This window comes from Naegleria gruberi (assembly GCF_000004985.1).
Source record: "Naegleria gruberi genomic scaffold NAEGRscaffold_63, whole genome shotgun sequence".
Taxonomy (NCBI): Eukaryota; Heterolobosea; class Eutetramitea; order Acrasida; family Naegleriidae; genus Naegleria; species Naegleria gruberi.
Window position 1 is genome coordinate 34,098 of NW_003163264.1, and position 17,779 is coordinate 51,876.

Below are 17,779 nucleotides of genomic sequence, written 5' to 3' on the forward strand. Positions count from 1 at the left end.
GTTCGGAATTTAGAAAATAAAGTAGTAACAGATCGAGTCTTCTTTTTATGAAGTGAAGAAGAAGATGAAGGTGAAATTAATTGTTGTACATCATTGGGTAAATCTGAATATTCTACTTTTTTAAAATAGGTAGATGGTATTTCAAATAATTGATTATTTGATATCTCATTCACTTGATATCCATTATTATTATTATTATTGATATTGATATTGATATTTCTATATATAATGATGATGATGATTATTATGGAGATGACAATAATAATAATATTATTATTTAATAATGATGATGATGGTAATAACATTCATTACATTCATGAAAGATAATAATAATTATTATAATTTAAAGATAACACAAATTCATCTATTAAATAATAAATATAAATTTTAATAACATACTTGATTAAATGTATAAAAGTACCCTTTGTTTTATAAATATTATTCTTATTATCAATAAAATCACTTGTTAATTGACCAAATTGATCATTTTCATCAAGTGATGACATTTGTCAGTTGTTTTTTTATTAAATGTCAAAATGATATCAATGGTCATGTCTTCCTTCTCTCGATTTCATGGTCGCTTCGAATGACTTGAAAATTGATCGAACGTCACTCTTTCATTTTAGAAAGTTTATTACTATTTTATATGGTCATTGATTTGGTCAACTATATTCTTAATTATCCCAATTAGAATCATGATTGTACACTTTATAATTGAATATTTATCATTTAATATTATAATTAATTGAATATAATATTGAGAAAACATTTAATATTTATATATTTCAAAATTAAATTCAAAGTCATTTCAATTAAAGAAATTTGAGAATCTAATAAATACGATATCTCTCTCCATACATACAATTCGAGATACATTCCATTTATATATTTCAAAAGATCAACAATAACAACACATAAAACAATAACAATACAACTAATTATAACTGAAAATAAGAAATTTAAACTACTACTATTATCACTTGAATACCAATTTAAAAAATCAAAGAAAAATACACTCAGTAATGAATTAATTACTACAACAACAATATCATCATCATCATTAAATAATTCATCATCATCAACTACTACTTTATCATCTAATAAATCACAATCAATTAATATAAATAATAGTGATAATAATAATGATAATAATATGATGATAATGGATTGGATAAATAAGAATGAAAATATTAATGATATTTATTCACCCATTTCATCTCCTCTTTCTCCTCCTAAAATATTATTTTTATTAAATAATCAAAATAATCAAAATAATCAATTTAATAATAAATCATCTACATCAACTTGTATTAATTTATTTAATAATATAAATAATAGTGATAATAATAATAATAATAATAATTCAAATAATAATAATATAATTGAATATTATAAAAAAATAATTGATAAAATTGATCAATTTGATTTTGGAATATTAAATACTATATTATCATATTATTTATTAATAATTGATGATTGGTTTATTTGTAATTATTTATTTAATAATAATAATAATTATATTAATTTATTTTATGGAAAGAAATTTAATTTTATTTTTCAATTATTTCCTTCTATTTATATTAATATTGAAAATAAATATTTTATTAATTATTTAATTGATTTAAAACCAATTATAAATAATTGTGAATTTATTATTTTTAATAATTTAGATCAATTAAATAATTTTAATTTTAAAAAATTAAAAAGTTTTTCATATTTAAATAATTATAATATTAATAATTTAAATATTCAACATGTATTTGGTAATTCATTAAATACTTTACAAAATTTAACATTTACTTGTAATTTTAATAATATTAAAAAATTAAAATTAAATTGTAAAATGTTAGAAGATTTAGATTTTAATTCAATTAAAAATATAGAAATATTAACAATACATTTAAAATATCCAGTTATAGAAGAAAATAATTTAAATTTAATAAATTATTTAAAAAATCAAAAATGTAAAGAATTAAATTTAAATTTTAACATGACAAAATATTTAAAATATTTTAATGAATTTAATTTAATTCAAACATTATCAATACCATATTGTTTATTTAATGAAAAATTTAATTGGAAAATATTTAAATATTTAAATAATTTAACTGTAAATTTTAATGAAAAAATTCAATTTGAAAATTTAATTTCTCAAATTGGAAATCAATTAAAAAAATTATATTTAATTTTAGATATAGATGAATTTACAAATGATTCATTTATTAATTTTAATAAATTTTGTATTAATTTAGAAGAATTACAATTAAGTGAAATTAATTTGCATATTTCAAATGAAATTAAAAATTCAAATTCAATTACTATATTTGGATGTGATACAATTATAGCAGATTTAATAATTTTAACAAATATTTTATCAATTAAAAATATTTATAGATTAGATTTAAAAATTAATTCAATTTATTCATTTTTAGAATTAAATTTAAATAATTTATATTTAGAAATTCAATATTTTTATAATTTAAATTCTAATTATCAATTAAAAAAATATAATAATATAAATAAAATACAAAAATTAGAATTAATTTATAAATATAATGAAAATATTAATGATTTAACATTTTTAACATTTACAAATATAGAAGAATTAATAATTAAATATGGAATATTAAATACATCTTTATTTAGTCAATTATTATCATGTAATAATATTAAAAAAATAACATTTTATAAAACTGATTTAAATAATATTATTTTTAATAAGTTAATTAAATTTAAATTTATTAATTTTATTCAATGTAATTTAAATTTAAATTTTTTAAAAACATTTAAAGAATATTATGATAATATTAAATTAAATAATGATATAATATTAGATGGATATTCATTATATTTAACAAATACATTAAATATAAATATTAAACAAAATAATTTAATTGATTTATTTAATGAAATTAATTATAAACATGAATATTTAAATAATAATAATAATAATTGTATATTACAATAAAATTATGTTTTATTGCATTTTTTTTGGAATTATTCAATTAGAAGTGTTTTACAATAAAAATATTAGATGTGATAATGTTTCGATCGTGTGACCAGACTCTCTCTTCATAATCTTGGATAAGTTGACAATCACTGATTTCCCAATTCTTCTTTGATTCTACTGGTAGGCACATTTCTAATCATATATTCACAAAGAAAATGGGATGTAATATTGAACTTGTTGCAATTGAACAAAATCCACCTTCTCTTTTCACTTGAGACTCAAATTAAATTTGGAGAAATTGTCGTAAAAGATTTGAATTTCTTACCAAAGAGCCTTTTTTTTGGAAAGGGTGATGGTGTTGTGGGTGTCTTGTGTTGCCTTAGCAGTTAAAAAAGTGCAAACTAGCTTTTTTGTTAACTATTTTTATTACAAATATGTGAAAATTGTTTGTTAGTGAGAGGTGATCAGGATTAAATTTAGAGAGCGAAAACACCCAAAACAACAGCCAAAGCAAACATAGCCAAAGCACTGACTTGATTGATAACACCAGAATTGTAACAGTTAGTTGTTGGATAAGTGGAACAATCAGGTTGTTTGGTACCAAGTTTAGCATAATCGGAAGCACATTCAGTATTCAACTTTTCACAGAAGGACTTGCAGACATTGATTCCATAGTTTGAAGTACTGATGAATTGTTGATTGCTTGGTGAACATTCAGCACATATTTGTTGCTTGTAATATTGACGACATGAAGATGAAACACCAAGATTAGAATAAACAGTGTCAGAATTTTTCTTACTTGTAACTTGACCAGCAGAACAACATGAGGAAGTCTTGAGAGAAGTTCCACAGAAATCATCACAATCAGTACAAGCAGTTGCATTGTATGAAATGTTTCTATTCAAACATGTTTGAGCAGAAACAACAGTGTTGAAGAATGTGACCAAGAGGAGAGTGCAAGCAATGACACATAAGAATTTGACGGACATTTTGATTTGTTTTTTTTTCAATTCCTCAACAAGATGTTTTACCCTTAATAAATTTAAGGCAAATCATCCAACCCAACCAGTTGATTATTACAATTTGTTTTGTTGTGGGATTTCTTGTGCGAACATTTCTGCTCCGATTTCTAACAAATTTAATCAAAGCCTTTATTATTGTGTGATGTGATGATGGATACAAACAATATTCAACAAGTATACCAAATATCACAATATTCATATCGATTTGACTAAAATTGAACGAGTATTTACTCTGTAAATATGATGACATTCTGTTTTCCACTTTTTTAAACTACCACTACGACCACATCCTTTACGACTATTCTTTGAACGTGTCATCAAAGATCTCTTTTTTTTGTATTATTAATAATTGACATGAAGTATGAAGGCTTCATGTTGAAATGGAATGTTATCAAATAAATATTTATTATTATAATTTTATTGTCTTAATTGAACACCAATTTTCAGATTTGTTGGTTTACTTGTGAGTGAAGTTTCAATTCCGATCGGATCCTTAATTTCATCATTCAATAATATAAAATTACATTTTTGTAATAATCTAATAATAACTGATGTAATTTCCATTTGTGCAAATTTATATCCCTTTTTTTAATAATTTGAATTTTGATATAAATACATTACAATAATATTTAAAAATATTAAACTTACAATACATCTTCTATTTCCAGAACTAAATGGAATCCATTGATGATTATTTTGTACAAATTCCTTTTCTTGTTGTGTTTTAAATCTGTTAGGATTAAATTCTTGTGGATTTTCCCACAATTTTTCATCTCTATTAACATCAATTAAATTAATATTAATTTGAGTTCCTTTTGGAATTTCATATTCACCAATGATGGTATTTTTTTTAGCAACTATTTTATCAACTTCAAACACAGGTGGATGAATACGTAAACATTCCATGACAACACTTGTAATATATTCAAATTTATCAAAATCATTATATGTAAATTCATTATTTCCTAATAGGGTATCAATTTCATGTTGACATTCTTTTTGAATATTTACATGTTTAGAAAGTTCATACATTAACCATTGAAGTGATGTTGAACTTGATAAAAATAATTTAAAAATATATTAAATAAATTAAATATAGTATTAAATATATTATTGTAAAGTATTAATAAATATATTAAATTTGTAAATATAAAACATACCTTGTATCATAACCAGCCAATGAAAACACAAGTGCATTACTCTTCAATTCACCTCTAGTTAAAACTGAATCTTGTAAATTAGCTCTAACAAGTAAACTTAATAAATCTTTTCTTTCATCCCAATCAATTTCATTACTATTAAATGTACTAACACTATTAGAATCATTATTAGAATTAATATTATTAGAATTATTATTAGATGATTGTTTAATTTCATTAATTCTTTCATCAATCATATTATCAATTGATTGACCAATATAATCCAATGCTTTACCAACACTTGTTAAATTAAGTAATAATTTATAGAGAAGAGGATATTCATCTTGTTGAACAAATCTTCTTAATACTAATGCTCTTCTCCAAACAATTTCCATATTTGAAACAAATTCATTTCCCTTATTCATTTCATTGGTATAAAGTTGATTCTTTTTTGAATCAGAATCTAAAAATGTTGGTACTGTTTTCATACCAAATCCACCTGCTAATAATACTGTCATGGTTAATTCAGAGAAATCTTCAATATTAATTTGAACTAGCTGTTGATTATTACCATTTTTAGAAATATTACTATTAATAGAAATAGTATTATTATTTAACAATTTAATCCATCTTTCAATTAACATATCACTTGCTTGATTTGAAATTTGACAAACCAATTCTAAATTTTTAGCAGAAAAAGCAGGTGAAACAATTCGATGATGTTTCTTCCAAATTTCATGATTTGGAGCTGATAATAAATTTTCACCATAAATTCTAAAAGCCTGATAAACATAATTAGGTTTATCAAAAGTATTAGCTTTTGTAATATTAACTTGTTTAATTAAATCTCTATCCAATAACCAAATCATATTTTGATTACACATTGATAATCTAAAGATTTTACCTTCACCTCCAAATTGGAAAGATAATTCTCTAACTTTATCAGCTGTTGTAAAATTACAATAATTTGCAATGAGTGGAATGTGAAATGGTGTATAAATTATTTGCCAATAACCTGGTATATGTTTTACTAATTTTACATTTTTATAAACTCTATATAATATATTAAATATATAAAATATTAAAATGACAAGTATGGCAATTAAAAGTGTATTGATAATACTGTATGGCAGTGTTGTTGTTGTTGTAGCTGACATTTTTTTTTAATGGATGATGAACCTGCTTGCTAATGATTGATGCACTTCATTGTGATCACAATAATAATGAGAATTGTTTTTCATTTTGTAATGAGATGAGTTGTTTGTGAATTGGTCTCTTCATTAAATTGCACAAATGGAGAATTTACCACTATTGATTGTATGACTATTTGGGAGTAAAAATCATTTTACAAATATTTCAATTATTTTACTGTAAATTGTAGTCAATACAATGGAATGAACAAATAAATTTGTTTTATTAAGGTGTTTTGGAAAATCCCTTCAATTTTTTCTCAAGAATCGAATGAGTTTCTATCCGAAAGTGTGTTAATTTTTAATGTCTACCGATTGGAATCTATCAAACACAACTATTAATATTCTATCATACCATTCAACTAATTCAAAGAATAAATGAATTGATTACTTACAGTAGAATTGAATGAAGAAACTCTATTAGAATGTTGATCATCATGTTTTTTTGAATCTTTATAATCCAATGGCTATGGACTTTCAATAATTGAGAATCTCAAGCAGTGGAGAATCATAAGAGTAGTAGAAGTGGAGAGTGAAACAACTCGGCAAACAACTTAATATATCCAAAAATGGAAATTAAGATGGCTACCTATGATTGTGGTTAGAGGACAAATAGGGATAATGGAATAGGTTTGGAGAATCCTTAAACTTGTTATCCTGATCATAATTTGAGTTATGTACCAAAAGAGAAGATACCTAGGTATTAACACAATATAGAACCTAACTCCTTGAGACAAAAAAGGAATTTAAATTGATTCGTGCGAGTGAAAACAGTTCATTGATTCTGAAATAAGCTCAAATGTGCTGTTCGCATGTTTAAAGTGGGGTTCCTTCAATAATTCCATCCAGTTATTAGGAGTAGCACTCGGGCTTAACTCTATTCGAAATTAATAAGAACATCAACCAGAAGGTAAAGAAGAATTTTGTTTTATTATCAAGTTGAGTTCAACCTCATAAAGAATAATAGTAAAGTTTTTAAAGAGTGAAATGACCTTCAAAATAGCAGGTTCTCTTTGTTTCTCTCTTTCATAATTTTAAATCAGATGCAAATTAGCATGAAGTTTGACTTTGCAATGTAATAAAGGTAATAAATTGCTAGTGCGCAGTTTCATTGGCCATGTGAATAAGAACTCTATCTTGCAATTCAAATTCCTCCAATTCAAAGAATGAAAATGTATTAAATATACTCAATAGAAATGAAAGAAGAAACTCAATAATGGTGTCTATCATTTTTTTTACTAATCTGTGAAAATTTTAGTTTATCCTCGATGTTGTTTAGTTGGTAATTGGAACAATTCCAAATGGCAACAATAATTTTGTGGAGTGCTGCAAGCACATGCAATTTACCATTTGCTTCGCTCTTTACTTCCAAATTGTTGTGCTACTTCGATTTATGAGCATATTCGAATCATATCACATTAGAAAGAATCATGTATAAATGAATTTGGACATTGGCTCCAAATAGTTGAATGGGTAAGGTGGTTTGGTTGAATGATCATTGTTAAAATCGGTTGTTGGTTGCAGTTATTGTATTGTGAATGAAACTAACCGAAACATTCTCTGTGTTTCTCCAACATGCGCATTTGAGATTATTTCAACATTATAATGATTCATGAGAATAAGAGTATTTATTTTCGACAGTACTTGATTTTCTTTTGAAATCTTAATGGTGAATAGTGTTCATTGTTTTTGGAAGAGAAAAAGACCTACAACGCTGGAGGTTCTCAAAGAAACTTTGCTTTCTCTTCTTCAATTATACAACTATTCGAAATCAGTTTTAACATGGTTTTAATAACTCATCAGTTCAAGAGAATCTATTCGTCTAATCATATGAATGAGAATCCTATCTTGCATTTCAAATTCCTCCAATTCAAAGAATGAGAATGTGCTAAATATACTCAATAGAATTGTCAGAAGAAACTGTTTAATGGTGTTTAACATTTTTGTTTTGTTTGGAAATTGAAGTATTTTGTTGGTGTTGGTGTTTTTTTCATTGAGGAAATGTTGATAAACTTTATTGGATTTTGGCCAAAAACTTGCCGGCCTCGAATTGAAAAGATACGCCACAAAAATGTCTTATTCTTGAATCCACCCCAAAGAAGCATATATGGATAGAGAATGCATTCTGTTCGGTTACTGAGTGTAAAACATGAAGTGACTTGTATTATTTCCATATAAGGATCATCCTTATAATTTCTAATCGAATAACATTTGTTTCTGTATGATAGATTATGTGTTATCTTGTATAAGTTAGGAAAGTGACGCAAATGACCATTAGATATGGACACATTAATGGATACGTGAGTTTCAATTAAGTTGAAAGAGTAATTGTTTCTGTGCAATAAAGCCATTGAAATAAAGTGGCCACCATATGCTATTATCTTTCGAATAATTACAGAATTGTGAGATTCACACCTGAAAGCATGAGATTCGAAGCCAGAAAAACTGAGTTTATCTTCAAGTTAATGTTATGGATTGGCTAGGTTATTGGATAAATATGGATAAGGAACAAAAAGAGAACTTGTTTATACTTGAACATGAAATTATTCATTTCAGAATTATCATCACTATTATTAAACATTGAACTAAATCAATGTTTTGTCTTATTAATTTATTAAGGAATATACTAAAATAATTTTTGTGAATGATTGTAAATAGTGAAATGGAATCAATGCTTCATAACAAGGGAGAAGAATCATTATTTCTTTTAATTGTTATCTTCATCATCATCCTTGAACTTGAAAAGACCATATTTTAGAACACTTCTAAACCACATTCTGATATATTCGGAAGAATATTTATCCTCATCATCCAATTCTTCATTTTCTTTTATCATTCTCTCCTTTTCTGAGTGGGCCAATTTGTTTCTTTCAATAGCCTCTTCTGGTCCTGCTTCGAATTCTGCTTCACTCATCGATTTATAATCCATATCCTTGACATGACCATGTTTAATCAAATAATTGTAGAGCTGTGGATTAACTTTAGAAATGAGTTCAATTATTATGCTTCTGCAAGGTTGTATCATGGCAATTTCTTTGAACAAGTGGTTGTAATTGGCACTTTCAATATCTGCAATCATTGAGAATACCACAAACGAAGAGTCATCTTCGAATGTTGCCTTGTCTAATGTTAATATCACATTTTCATCATTCTTATGAATAAATGTTGTTCTTTGTACTTCGATTGCATACTTCTCTTCTTTTAAAAAAGTAATTAAGCAAGGAATATTGTTAAGAGCATCAAAGTCCATAACTTTTTCCTGATATTCAATCACTCCACTGTCCATTTGCTTTGTTCTCTTAATATAAATAAGGCATCTTTCTATGACCATGTTGAAAAATCTTAAACAAAATATTATTTTGCATGAGAGTACCTTCTTTGGAATCATAGAAATATTCAGTGTGGTATGTAATTTCCTTTTGATCGAACATTTCTTTCCATGAGCTCTGGCTGAACTCTTCTAATGGCATGATAAAATTTAATGTGGCTTGAGACGCAGAGCTAGAAACAGTTTCGCGCAAGCAACCAAGTAAGCTAGCAGGTAATCCTGATTGTATCATTTTTTTGGTTTCGTACAATCAAAAGGGGTTTTCTCTTATCAGCCCGTTCGGAAGCATCCAATTGGATTAGGCCTTAGTAATAATACCAAAGATCAAATGTTGTGTTTGTGGATGGATCAATGACAAATTCAGTATCAATAATTTATTAATAAGTATAAATGTTTGTGTAACTAATAAATGTATATATTTGTGTGTATTTATTAAATAAAAGAATAATTATATCATTTGAATTGGTTTAGGAGGACCTCTACATCTAATTTCTCTCAAAACTTGTGCAGAACTACAACATGAACAAAATGTTCCAACACAACAATCAGTACAAGCATTTCCCTATTATTATTTTACATATTCACACATTCCATATATTTATATAAAATTATCAATATATTCCAATAATTATATCAATTCACAAATATATCCATTCACAAATACATATATCAAATCAATTAAAATTTGAAAACCTACTTGTTGAATTCCATATAATTTTCTTGTAATATTTCTAACAATGGTTGACATTATGGTTGGAAAACAACAACTGATACAACAAGTACACCACCAAGATGATTGATTATTTTTCACATATTTCAAAGCATCAGCATTAGCACATGGTAAACAACAACAAGTGTAACATGTTTCATTAAAATCTCTAGCAGGATATATTTTACAATTCAATTCTTTCTGAGATTGTAATTTAGGTGTAAAAAATTTATCAGTTTCTGTAAAATTATCCGAATCTGAATCTTGTGAATCATCGTAATCAACATTTTGATGTTGTGATTCTTCATCATCTTCATCATCATATTCAACATTATTTTGAATGACAAAATATTTAGTTTCTGATTTGGAATTTGTTTTCACACTTAATTCTCCGGAGGAAAATAATCCTGAAGACCATTCCTTCTTTTTGTATTTTAATTTATTTGGTGAAAGAATTGGTTCCACTACTTGTTGTTGTTTACTTTTAAATGATGATGATGATGATAGTGTGGAATTATCTTCGTCATCGTGGTAAATGACTGCTGACATTTTTTTTTGAGATATTTGAAATGTGATTATAATCATAGAGATGTTGATGAATATTGGTGTTGATAGATATGCCTCATTAGTTTGTTGTTTTGGTGTTGGGTAAAACGATGATTGATAATTATTGTAATGAGAGAAATTGAAATTTCATTTGAAAAATTGTAATGAATTTACGCACATACGTTGATGAATGATTAAGGAATTATCGAACATTGAGGGAATGAAGAACAATGTTTTAAATATCTTTAAATTTTTGATGTTGTTTTAAAGAGGGGATTCTCGGAAGTTTCAACTCCGAATCAAATTCAAAAAAAAATAGGCTTCATCTTGTTGTTTTCAGAGAGAGAGAAAACATTAGCCTTTGGAAGAATTTTAGTATTTTATTAAATAGTATTAATAGTAAATTATAATGGTATTGGGAATATTTGGATCATCGGTACGAATTGAAGATGGACGTTGTTCATTAGCACATCAGGTAGGAAGATTTTATTAAACAAATTAAATATTTATTTCATCATCATCATTATATTAATAATTCTATCATGATTATTATTATCGGAAATATTAAAATAATATTGTTAATATATATTTGTTAATATATATTTAAAATATATATTTAATATAGAATTTAACTCAAGTACCATATGAATTATTTTCTAAAAAACAATTAAAGAAAGTTATTGATTTGGATTTATCACATAATGAAATTGAATTTCAAGGATTACAACATTTAAATCAATTTGAAAATTTAAAAACACTTGTTTTGGATCATAATTTAATTAAGAGTGATGTAAATTTAAATATGGGAAAACCATTACCTAATCTTGAATTATTATGGGTAAATTCGAATAATATTACTAATTTATCGGCGTTTATTGAAAGAGTTAAAGTTGTTTGTCCAAATTTACAATATTTCAGTATGATGGCTAATAAGGCTTGCCCAAACTTTTTTGTTGGAGGAACTCCAGAATTATATCAAGATTATAGACATTTTGTAATTAGTAGATTACCAAAATTAAAAGTTTTAGATCAAAATAATGTTACAGATGAAGAACGTCAACAGGCTCTTCAACATTATGCAAATTTGAAAATTCAACCAACAACTAATACAGTGACAAGTAATCATTTAAATAGACCAAGTATTTAATAATTATATTTAATAATTGAATAAAATGTAAATAAAAAAATATTAAAAAATAGATATATTTATGGAGTAATTTCATACAATCGAACACTATAATCCAAACTACATGAAAGTAATTCCAATCTAATTCCATTTGGATTTGAGGCATCAACTCTCCATTTAACACGACGAACAGTTAAACAATGTGAATCATTAGATGGAACTTCAAACTTCTTTTCCATTTTGATAACATTTTCATCAGTACTAACATTATCATATATTTGTATAGAACCATCTTCCATACCAATAGCTAATAAATATGGACTCAAATTCTTACTAGCAAAATATTCCTTAAATTCTTGATAAACTACTGTTGGAATGAATTGAATGGTTGTAACTGGATGATCCATCTTAATAGCTTGAGCAACTTCCAAAGATTGATTCTTTTCATTACTTTCTCTGATAGCATTAGCTGCTTCTTCTGATGGTAATTTGAAAATCTTGATCACTTCATCACGTGAACCAGTTGCAACATACTTGTCATCATAAGTGAATGAAGCATCCCAAATAATACGTTCGTGACATTGTTGATAGAGTAAAGGAGAGTAGGTTGTGTTTTCTTCAACAGTCTTCTTTTGATATAAAATTAAACATCTATCTCTACTGACAGAACACATCCATTCATCATTATTACTGAATGCAATTCTACTGACAGTCAAATTGTGACCAGGAATAACATCAATTGGTCTAAAATCATTCTTAATATCCCATAAACGAATTTGAGCAGCGTTAGCTTGTTTGGCAGAACATGCTGTAGCCAAAATAGTCTTGGAATTATTGGAACTGACACAAATAATTTCATTAGCATGACCATAGAGTTTTTGTTGTTCTGGCCATAAAGTCAATTGTAAAAGTTGAGTTTCAAAAGGTGGATGGGTAAGAGCACTATTATTACCACTAGAAAAGACAGAGAATGGATTCTTTTGTGAGGAAGCATCAAGAACATCCAAATCTTCTTCCTCCTCTTCCTTTTCATATTCAAATTCATTGACAGTAATCATATCCTTTTCTTCTCCTTCTCTAATTGACTTGTTAGTCAAACCTAATGGTTGAACAGTAGCAGCCATAACTCTTTCTCTAGTCTTACCATATGCTTCATAGTGCTTTCCAGCCATCGAGTTCAAATTAGAAAGTGTATTGATGAATGATTGAGGAGCATCCAAATAACGAATAACCTTTTCGTCACCACCACTGGCAAATGAGTAATAATCAGTAAATGCGAGACAATTCATATCGTAACCGTGAATTTGAGATCTAGCAATTTCTCTAACTGATCTATTCTCTAATGATTGATAATTCAAAGAATCAACATCCTCAACTTTAGTAGTATCTACAGTATCAATCCAAGTGAAACATCTAGTAGTTTGATCTGATGAAGTTGTCATAAAATAAAGACCATCCTTGGATGGTTCAACATCGAGATCCATAACACTATTAAAGTGGCCAGAAATACTGACCATTGGTTTCCATTCATTTTCCTTTTCTCTCAATTTCCACAAGTGGAAGCTTCCATGGAAAGCAGTACCCATACAGTAATCAGCAAACATTGAGAAACAACCACTGAAATAACCCATTTGACCAAATAAACCACTCAAACCACCAAATTCACCCATTCTGAATTGATTCAACCAAACTCCTCCCTTTGATGTTGGAGACCAAATAGTCATTGTACGATCCATAGATGTACTAACTAATTGTAACATGTTTGGAATTGGATGCCAGTTAAGAGAGTGGACCCAATCTTCATGACCAGTCAAAAGTGCATCCAATGTTAATTGATAATAGCTTGATTCAAATGAAAAATGATAAGTATTATACAAGTTAACAAGTAATTCTTCTTCTAACAAACTATCAGATGTCTTGGAATGATTGGCATCTTGTTCTGTAACTTTAGTAATTTTCCACAATCTAATTCTATTATCTTGACTGGCACTGGCCAAATAAACACAATTATCGATTGGAATAAATTTAAATGACAAGGCACGAATCCAATCTTCATGTCCCTTTAAAACTAGCACAGATTTGTTCGATTCCAAAAAGTATAAATGAATATTAAAATCAACACCACCACAAGCAACCATATAATGATCAAAAAGCTTAATCATAGAAACAGCTTCAATAGCCTTATGATGTTTAAATGTTTGAATCAGTTCATATACCTGATTTTTCTTTTCATAAACAAAAACGTGACCATCAGAATCAGCAACAACAATGTATCTCTGTTCAAGTGATGTCACTTTTGTTAAATGTGTCTTTGATTTAATAGTTTGAACAATTTCATATGTAATCTCACTTTGATTAATATTTAATTTCCAAATAATAACTTCCTTTCCTCCGACACTTGTAATATAAATAGTATTATTATCAAATTCTTGACTATTAGAATAAATCATAAAAGAAACAGCATTCACTCTTTCAGTATGTCCTTTCAATGTACATAAAATTCTATTATAATATGGTGAATAAATAGCAACAAATTGATTAGCGGAATATGCAAATAAATCTAAATGTCTATACTTTTCCTTGATAGCTGCATCAACACGGATACAATTAGTATTGTCATAATCAATCTTTTGATTAGTATAAACTTGATTTTCATAAATATCAGAAGGTAATCTATACCAATCACTGCAGCCAGAAATTCTATTGGCTCCAATAGAAATAAATCTTTGATGAACGTTGTTGCCCGATGATGTTGTTGTTGTAGACATTTTTTTTGAAGGCTAGAAAAATTAAATGATGAAAAACACGGAGTGCAATTTCAAATATTGATATTCATATATTATTATTAGTAATAAAAGAATCATCATCTGATGCAATTTGCTCTTGTCAATATTTGTAGTATGAATAATGGTAGTACTATTCAATTTTTTGTTTTTAATTGACTTGTTGATGACAATTTTCAAAACCTTTTGTGCGTTAATGAGAATCTAGCTTTCAGAATGAGATTTTCCATTGAGGTTGGCTTTATTGTTAATAGTCAACTTATAAAGGACAATGGTACTAAGAATAATCAGTAGTTTCCCGCCTTTTCTTTGTACAAAAAACAAACTTGAAAAAATGAATCACAGTTATCACGACGATGATGAGGATGAAATGATGATTAAATCATCAATGGAAAGAGAGGATACATACGATCCAAACGAATACAACTATGGAGGCAATGATAACGAACATAATGAAGATTATGATGAGGCTGCATTAGAGGAAGATGATGATGATCAATACAGTGATGAGGAAATTCCTTCGGGAGGCCACAATTTTAATTTCTTCATACAAGGAGGTAAAATTCCAATAAGACAAACACCAATTGCACCAACCCTATCTGAAGATAAGAGTAGTGATAGGAAAATTAAGGAAGATGATGACTTTGAATACAATATGGATGAAAGTGAAGATGATGAAATCTATCCAATCAGCTCAGATGAGGATGATGACCCTCCAGCAGCACTTCAACAGCTCAAACCTAGTATTCAAACGGTGATTAGGAGGAAATCTCCAATGAAGAATACTGAAGAAAAAGTTACACATTCTCCTCAATCGAATAGTAGACCTTCATCTAATTCATCGAATAAGATAAGAGCAACACCAACAAAAACAACAGCACCAGTTTTGCATGATAGTCCTGAACAAAATAATGTTGTTCCTAGACCAAAACTTTCTCTTGGAGCTGTCAGTAGATATACAGATGATGACGATGTGAGGTCATTAACATCTAGTAGAACAAACAGTGATAATCTTTCGATAGGAGAAGATAAAATGAAAAATCAACTCGATTATTTGAAACAAAAACAAGAACAACTGTACAAACTCAACCAACAGCTCAATGTGGAAACAAAACAAGTTCTCAAAGAAACAGATGATATTGTAAAACAACAATCTAAAAAGGTGGAAAGTATCTCATCAAGAATTCCTTCTAGGCCGACAAGTAGTGCATCAACAGTGAGGTCCAATACACCATCGAGTACTCATAGATCCAATGTCTCAACTGCAACAACTACAAGACCTTCTAGTGCACAACCTTCAGCAAAAAAGAAAGTAATGGAAAAAATTGAAGAAGCCAATCAATATGAAGATGATGACCTGGATAAGGCAGCAAACGAAATGAGTGTCGAAGCAGCCATGAAATTCTATAAGGCAAGAGTAAAATCACTCCAAAAAGATATTCAAGATTATTCCAATCAAATGAAACTCAAAGATGATAAAATCAAGGAACTGGATATTAAATATAATGCTGCCATGATAGAAAACAAAAAGGTTACAAAAGCTCAAACCCAATTCCATTCTAGATTGGATAGACAGAGAAAGGAGTTTGATGCTCTTCAACTAAAGTTCAAAAAACAAACAACACTCATGAATGAGATGCAAAAAGAAAATGAAAAGCTGAAACAAAATCTGAGGATGGATGGACCTGTATCAAACAAGGAAGTTGAACCAACCTCTGGAAACAATAACGACAGAATCAAAGATCTTAAATATACAAGAGCTTTGGAAGAAGTTGAAAAGCTAAAGAGTCAATTGTCAGAAGCTCAAAAACAACAGAGAGAAGATAATGATAAACAAAGGAAGGATACCGAAAATTTGAGAAAGGACAATAAGCGATTAGAAAGACAGAAACAAGATATTGTTTTGGCCTTCAAAAAACAAATGAAATTAATAGATGTTCTAAAGAGGCAGATAATTCATTTAGAAGCATCAAAGCAACTATCGTTTACAGAAGAAGAATTTACATCACTTATGAATCAATAAATTATATGTATTCATCATCTAATAAGACTCGAGCATTATTTTGAGTATGTAAATAGTCAACTGTACTATTGACCAATTCGTAAACTTTCTTATTTTCACAAACATTGACATGTTTTATGAAAATTTTGTAAAAATCGTCCTTAAATAAAATGTTTGTTGTTGAATCCTCATTAAATGCAATAGTATTAAATTCTGTGAGTGCTGTATATTTATACCTTTCAATGATTTTTGTCATTTCCTTTTCATCAGAAACCTGTACACTGTCATTACATGTTACTACACTGTTAATACACAAAAATATTGGAATATCTTTGAAAAGTTCCTTATATTCATTTAGAATATCCTTGAGTAATAAAATAGATTTTTTAAAGTCGTGATATATGGATATTTGTAATTTTGTTATTCCATTGGAAAGGGTTATTTCATCGTTAAAACTCAACACTGATTCATATTCTTTTTTTTCCTCTTTTTCCTCCACTATCTCTTTAAGAATGTCTATTTCAATTAAATACTTGGCAACAAAGAATATACCATGTGTTGATTTGTAATAATCACTCCACATTGACTTTAAATTTCCACCAATATCCCATATCTTTAAAAAACAGTAATTTGCATAATTAAAATTAAATGTATTCTGTCCAATAGTTGGATTATAGAATTTCCGACTTGATTTAGAGTATAAATTATTAAAATTAAATTGAAATATAGTTGATAGAGGCGATTTAGAGTCAAGTGTCATTATTTTAGAAGGTGAGTGAGAAAATATTTCCTGTTTGTTCATGTTTTTAATTGTTTGTAATAATTCTGTTTTCCCACTATTCTCCATCCCGATCAATAACAAATTGTAGGTTGGTGTAAAGCTGAGTTTTTCATAAACCAACTCGAATAGTGATAACATTTTTAGGCTTTTTTTATTATTATTTGATGATCAAACAATAATGAAATAGAAAAACTTCCGATTCG

General features: G+C 27.3%; 7 protein-coding genes across 7 annotated transcripts; 2 read left to right on the forward strand and 5 right to left on the reverse strand.

Moving 5' to 3' along the window:
- Window positions 1–3,426: 3,426 nt before the first annotated feature.
- NAEGRDRAFT_73701 (uncharacterized protein) lies at window positions 3,427–3,939 on the reverse strand (the record flags this gene model as incomplete). Its single annotated transcript, XM_002671182.1, has 1 exon — window positions 3,427–3,939. One exon carries the CDS (start codon window positions 3,937–3,939, stop codon window positions 3,427–3,429), a length of 513 nt encoding a protein of 170 aa, XP_002671228.1.
- A 450-nt stretch (window positions 3,940–4,389) lies between these two features.
- NAEGRDRAFT_73702 (uncharacterized protein) lies at window positions 4,390–6,268 on the reverse strand (the record flags this gene model as incomplete). The annotated part of the gene is made up of 3 exons (XM_002671183.1): window positions 4,390–4,554; window positions 4,621–5,026; window positions 5,133–6,268. 3 exons carry the CDS (start codon window positions 6,266–6,268, stop codon window positions 4,390–4,392), a joined length of 1,707 nt encoding a protein of 568 aa, XP_002671229.1.
- Window positions 6,269–9,008: 2,740 nt separating this feature from the next.
- On the reverse strand, window positions 9,009–9,632 carry NAEGRDRAFT_53000 (uncharacterized protein; the record flags this gene model as incomplete). The annotated part of the gene is made up of 1 exon (XM_002671184.1): window positions 9,009–9,632. One exon carries the CDS (start codon window positions 9,630–9,632, stop codon window positions 9,009–9,011), a length of 624 nt encoding a protein of 207 aa, XP_002671230.1.
- A 445-nt stretch (window positions 9,633–10,077) lies between these two features.
- On the reverse strand, window positions 10,078–10,887 carry NAEGRDRAFT_73704 (uncharacterized protein; the record flags this gene model as incomplete). Its single annotated transcript, XM_002671185.1, has 2 exons — window positions 10,078–10,191; window positions 10,327–10,887. 2 exons carry the CDS (start codon window positions 10,885–10,887, stop codon window positions 10,078–10,080), a joined length of 675 nt encoding a protein of 224 aa, XP_002671231.1.
- A 799-nt stretch (window positions 10,888–11,686) lies between these two features.
- Window positions 11,687–12,031, forward strand: NAEGRDRAFT_73705 (uncharacterized protein; the record flags this gene model as incomplete). Its single annotated transcript, XM_002671118.1, has 1 exon — window positions 11,687–12,031. One exon carries the CDS (start codon window positions 11,687–11,689, stop codon window positions 12,029–12,031), a length of 345 nt encoding a protein of 114 aa, XP_002671164.1.
- Window positions 12,032–12,090: 59 nt separating this feature from the next.
- Window positions 12,091–14,778, reverse strand: NAEGRDRAFT_81590 (uncharacterized protein; the record flags this gene model as incomplete). Its single annotated transcript, XM_002671186.1, has 1 exon — window positions 12,091–14,778. The coding sequence occupies one exon, from the start codon at window positions 14,776–14,778 to the stop codon at window positions 12,091–12,093; it is 2,688 nt and encodes an 895-aa protein (XP_002671232.1).
- Window positions 14,779–15,127: 349 nt separating this feature from the next.
- On the forward strand, window positions 15,128–17,574 carry NAEGRDRAFT_73707 (uncharacterized protein; the record flags this gene model as incomplete). The annotated part of the gene is made up of 2 exons (XM_002671119.1): window positions 15,128–16,079; window positions 17,525–17,574. The coding sequence occupies 2 exons, from the start codon at window positions 15,128–15,130 to the stop codon at window positions 17,572–17,574; spliced, it is 1,002 nt and encodes a 333-aa protein (XP_002671165.1).
- Window positions 17,575–17,779: the final 205 nt, after the last annotated feature.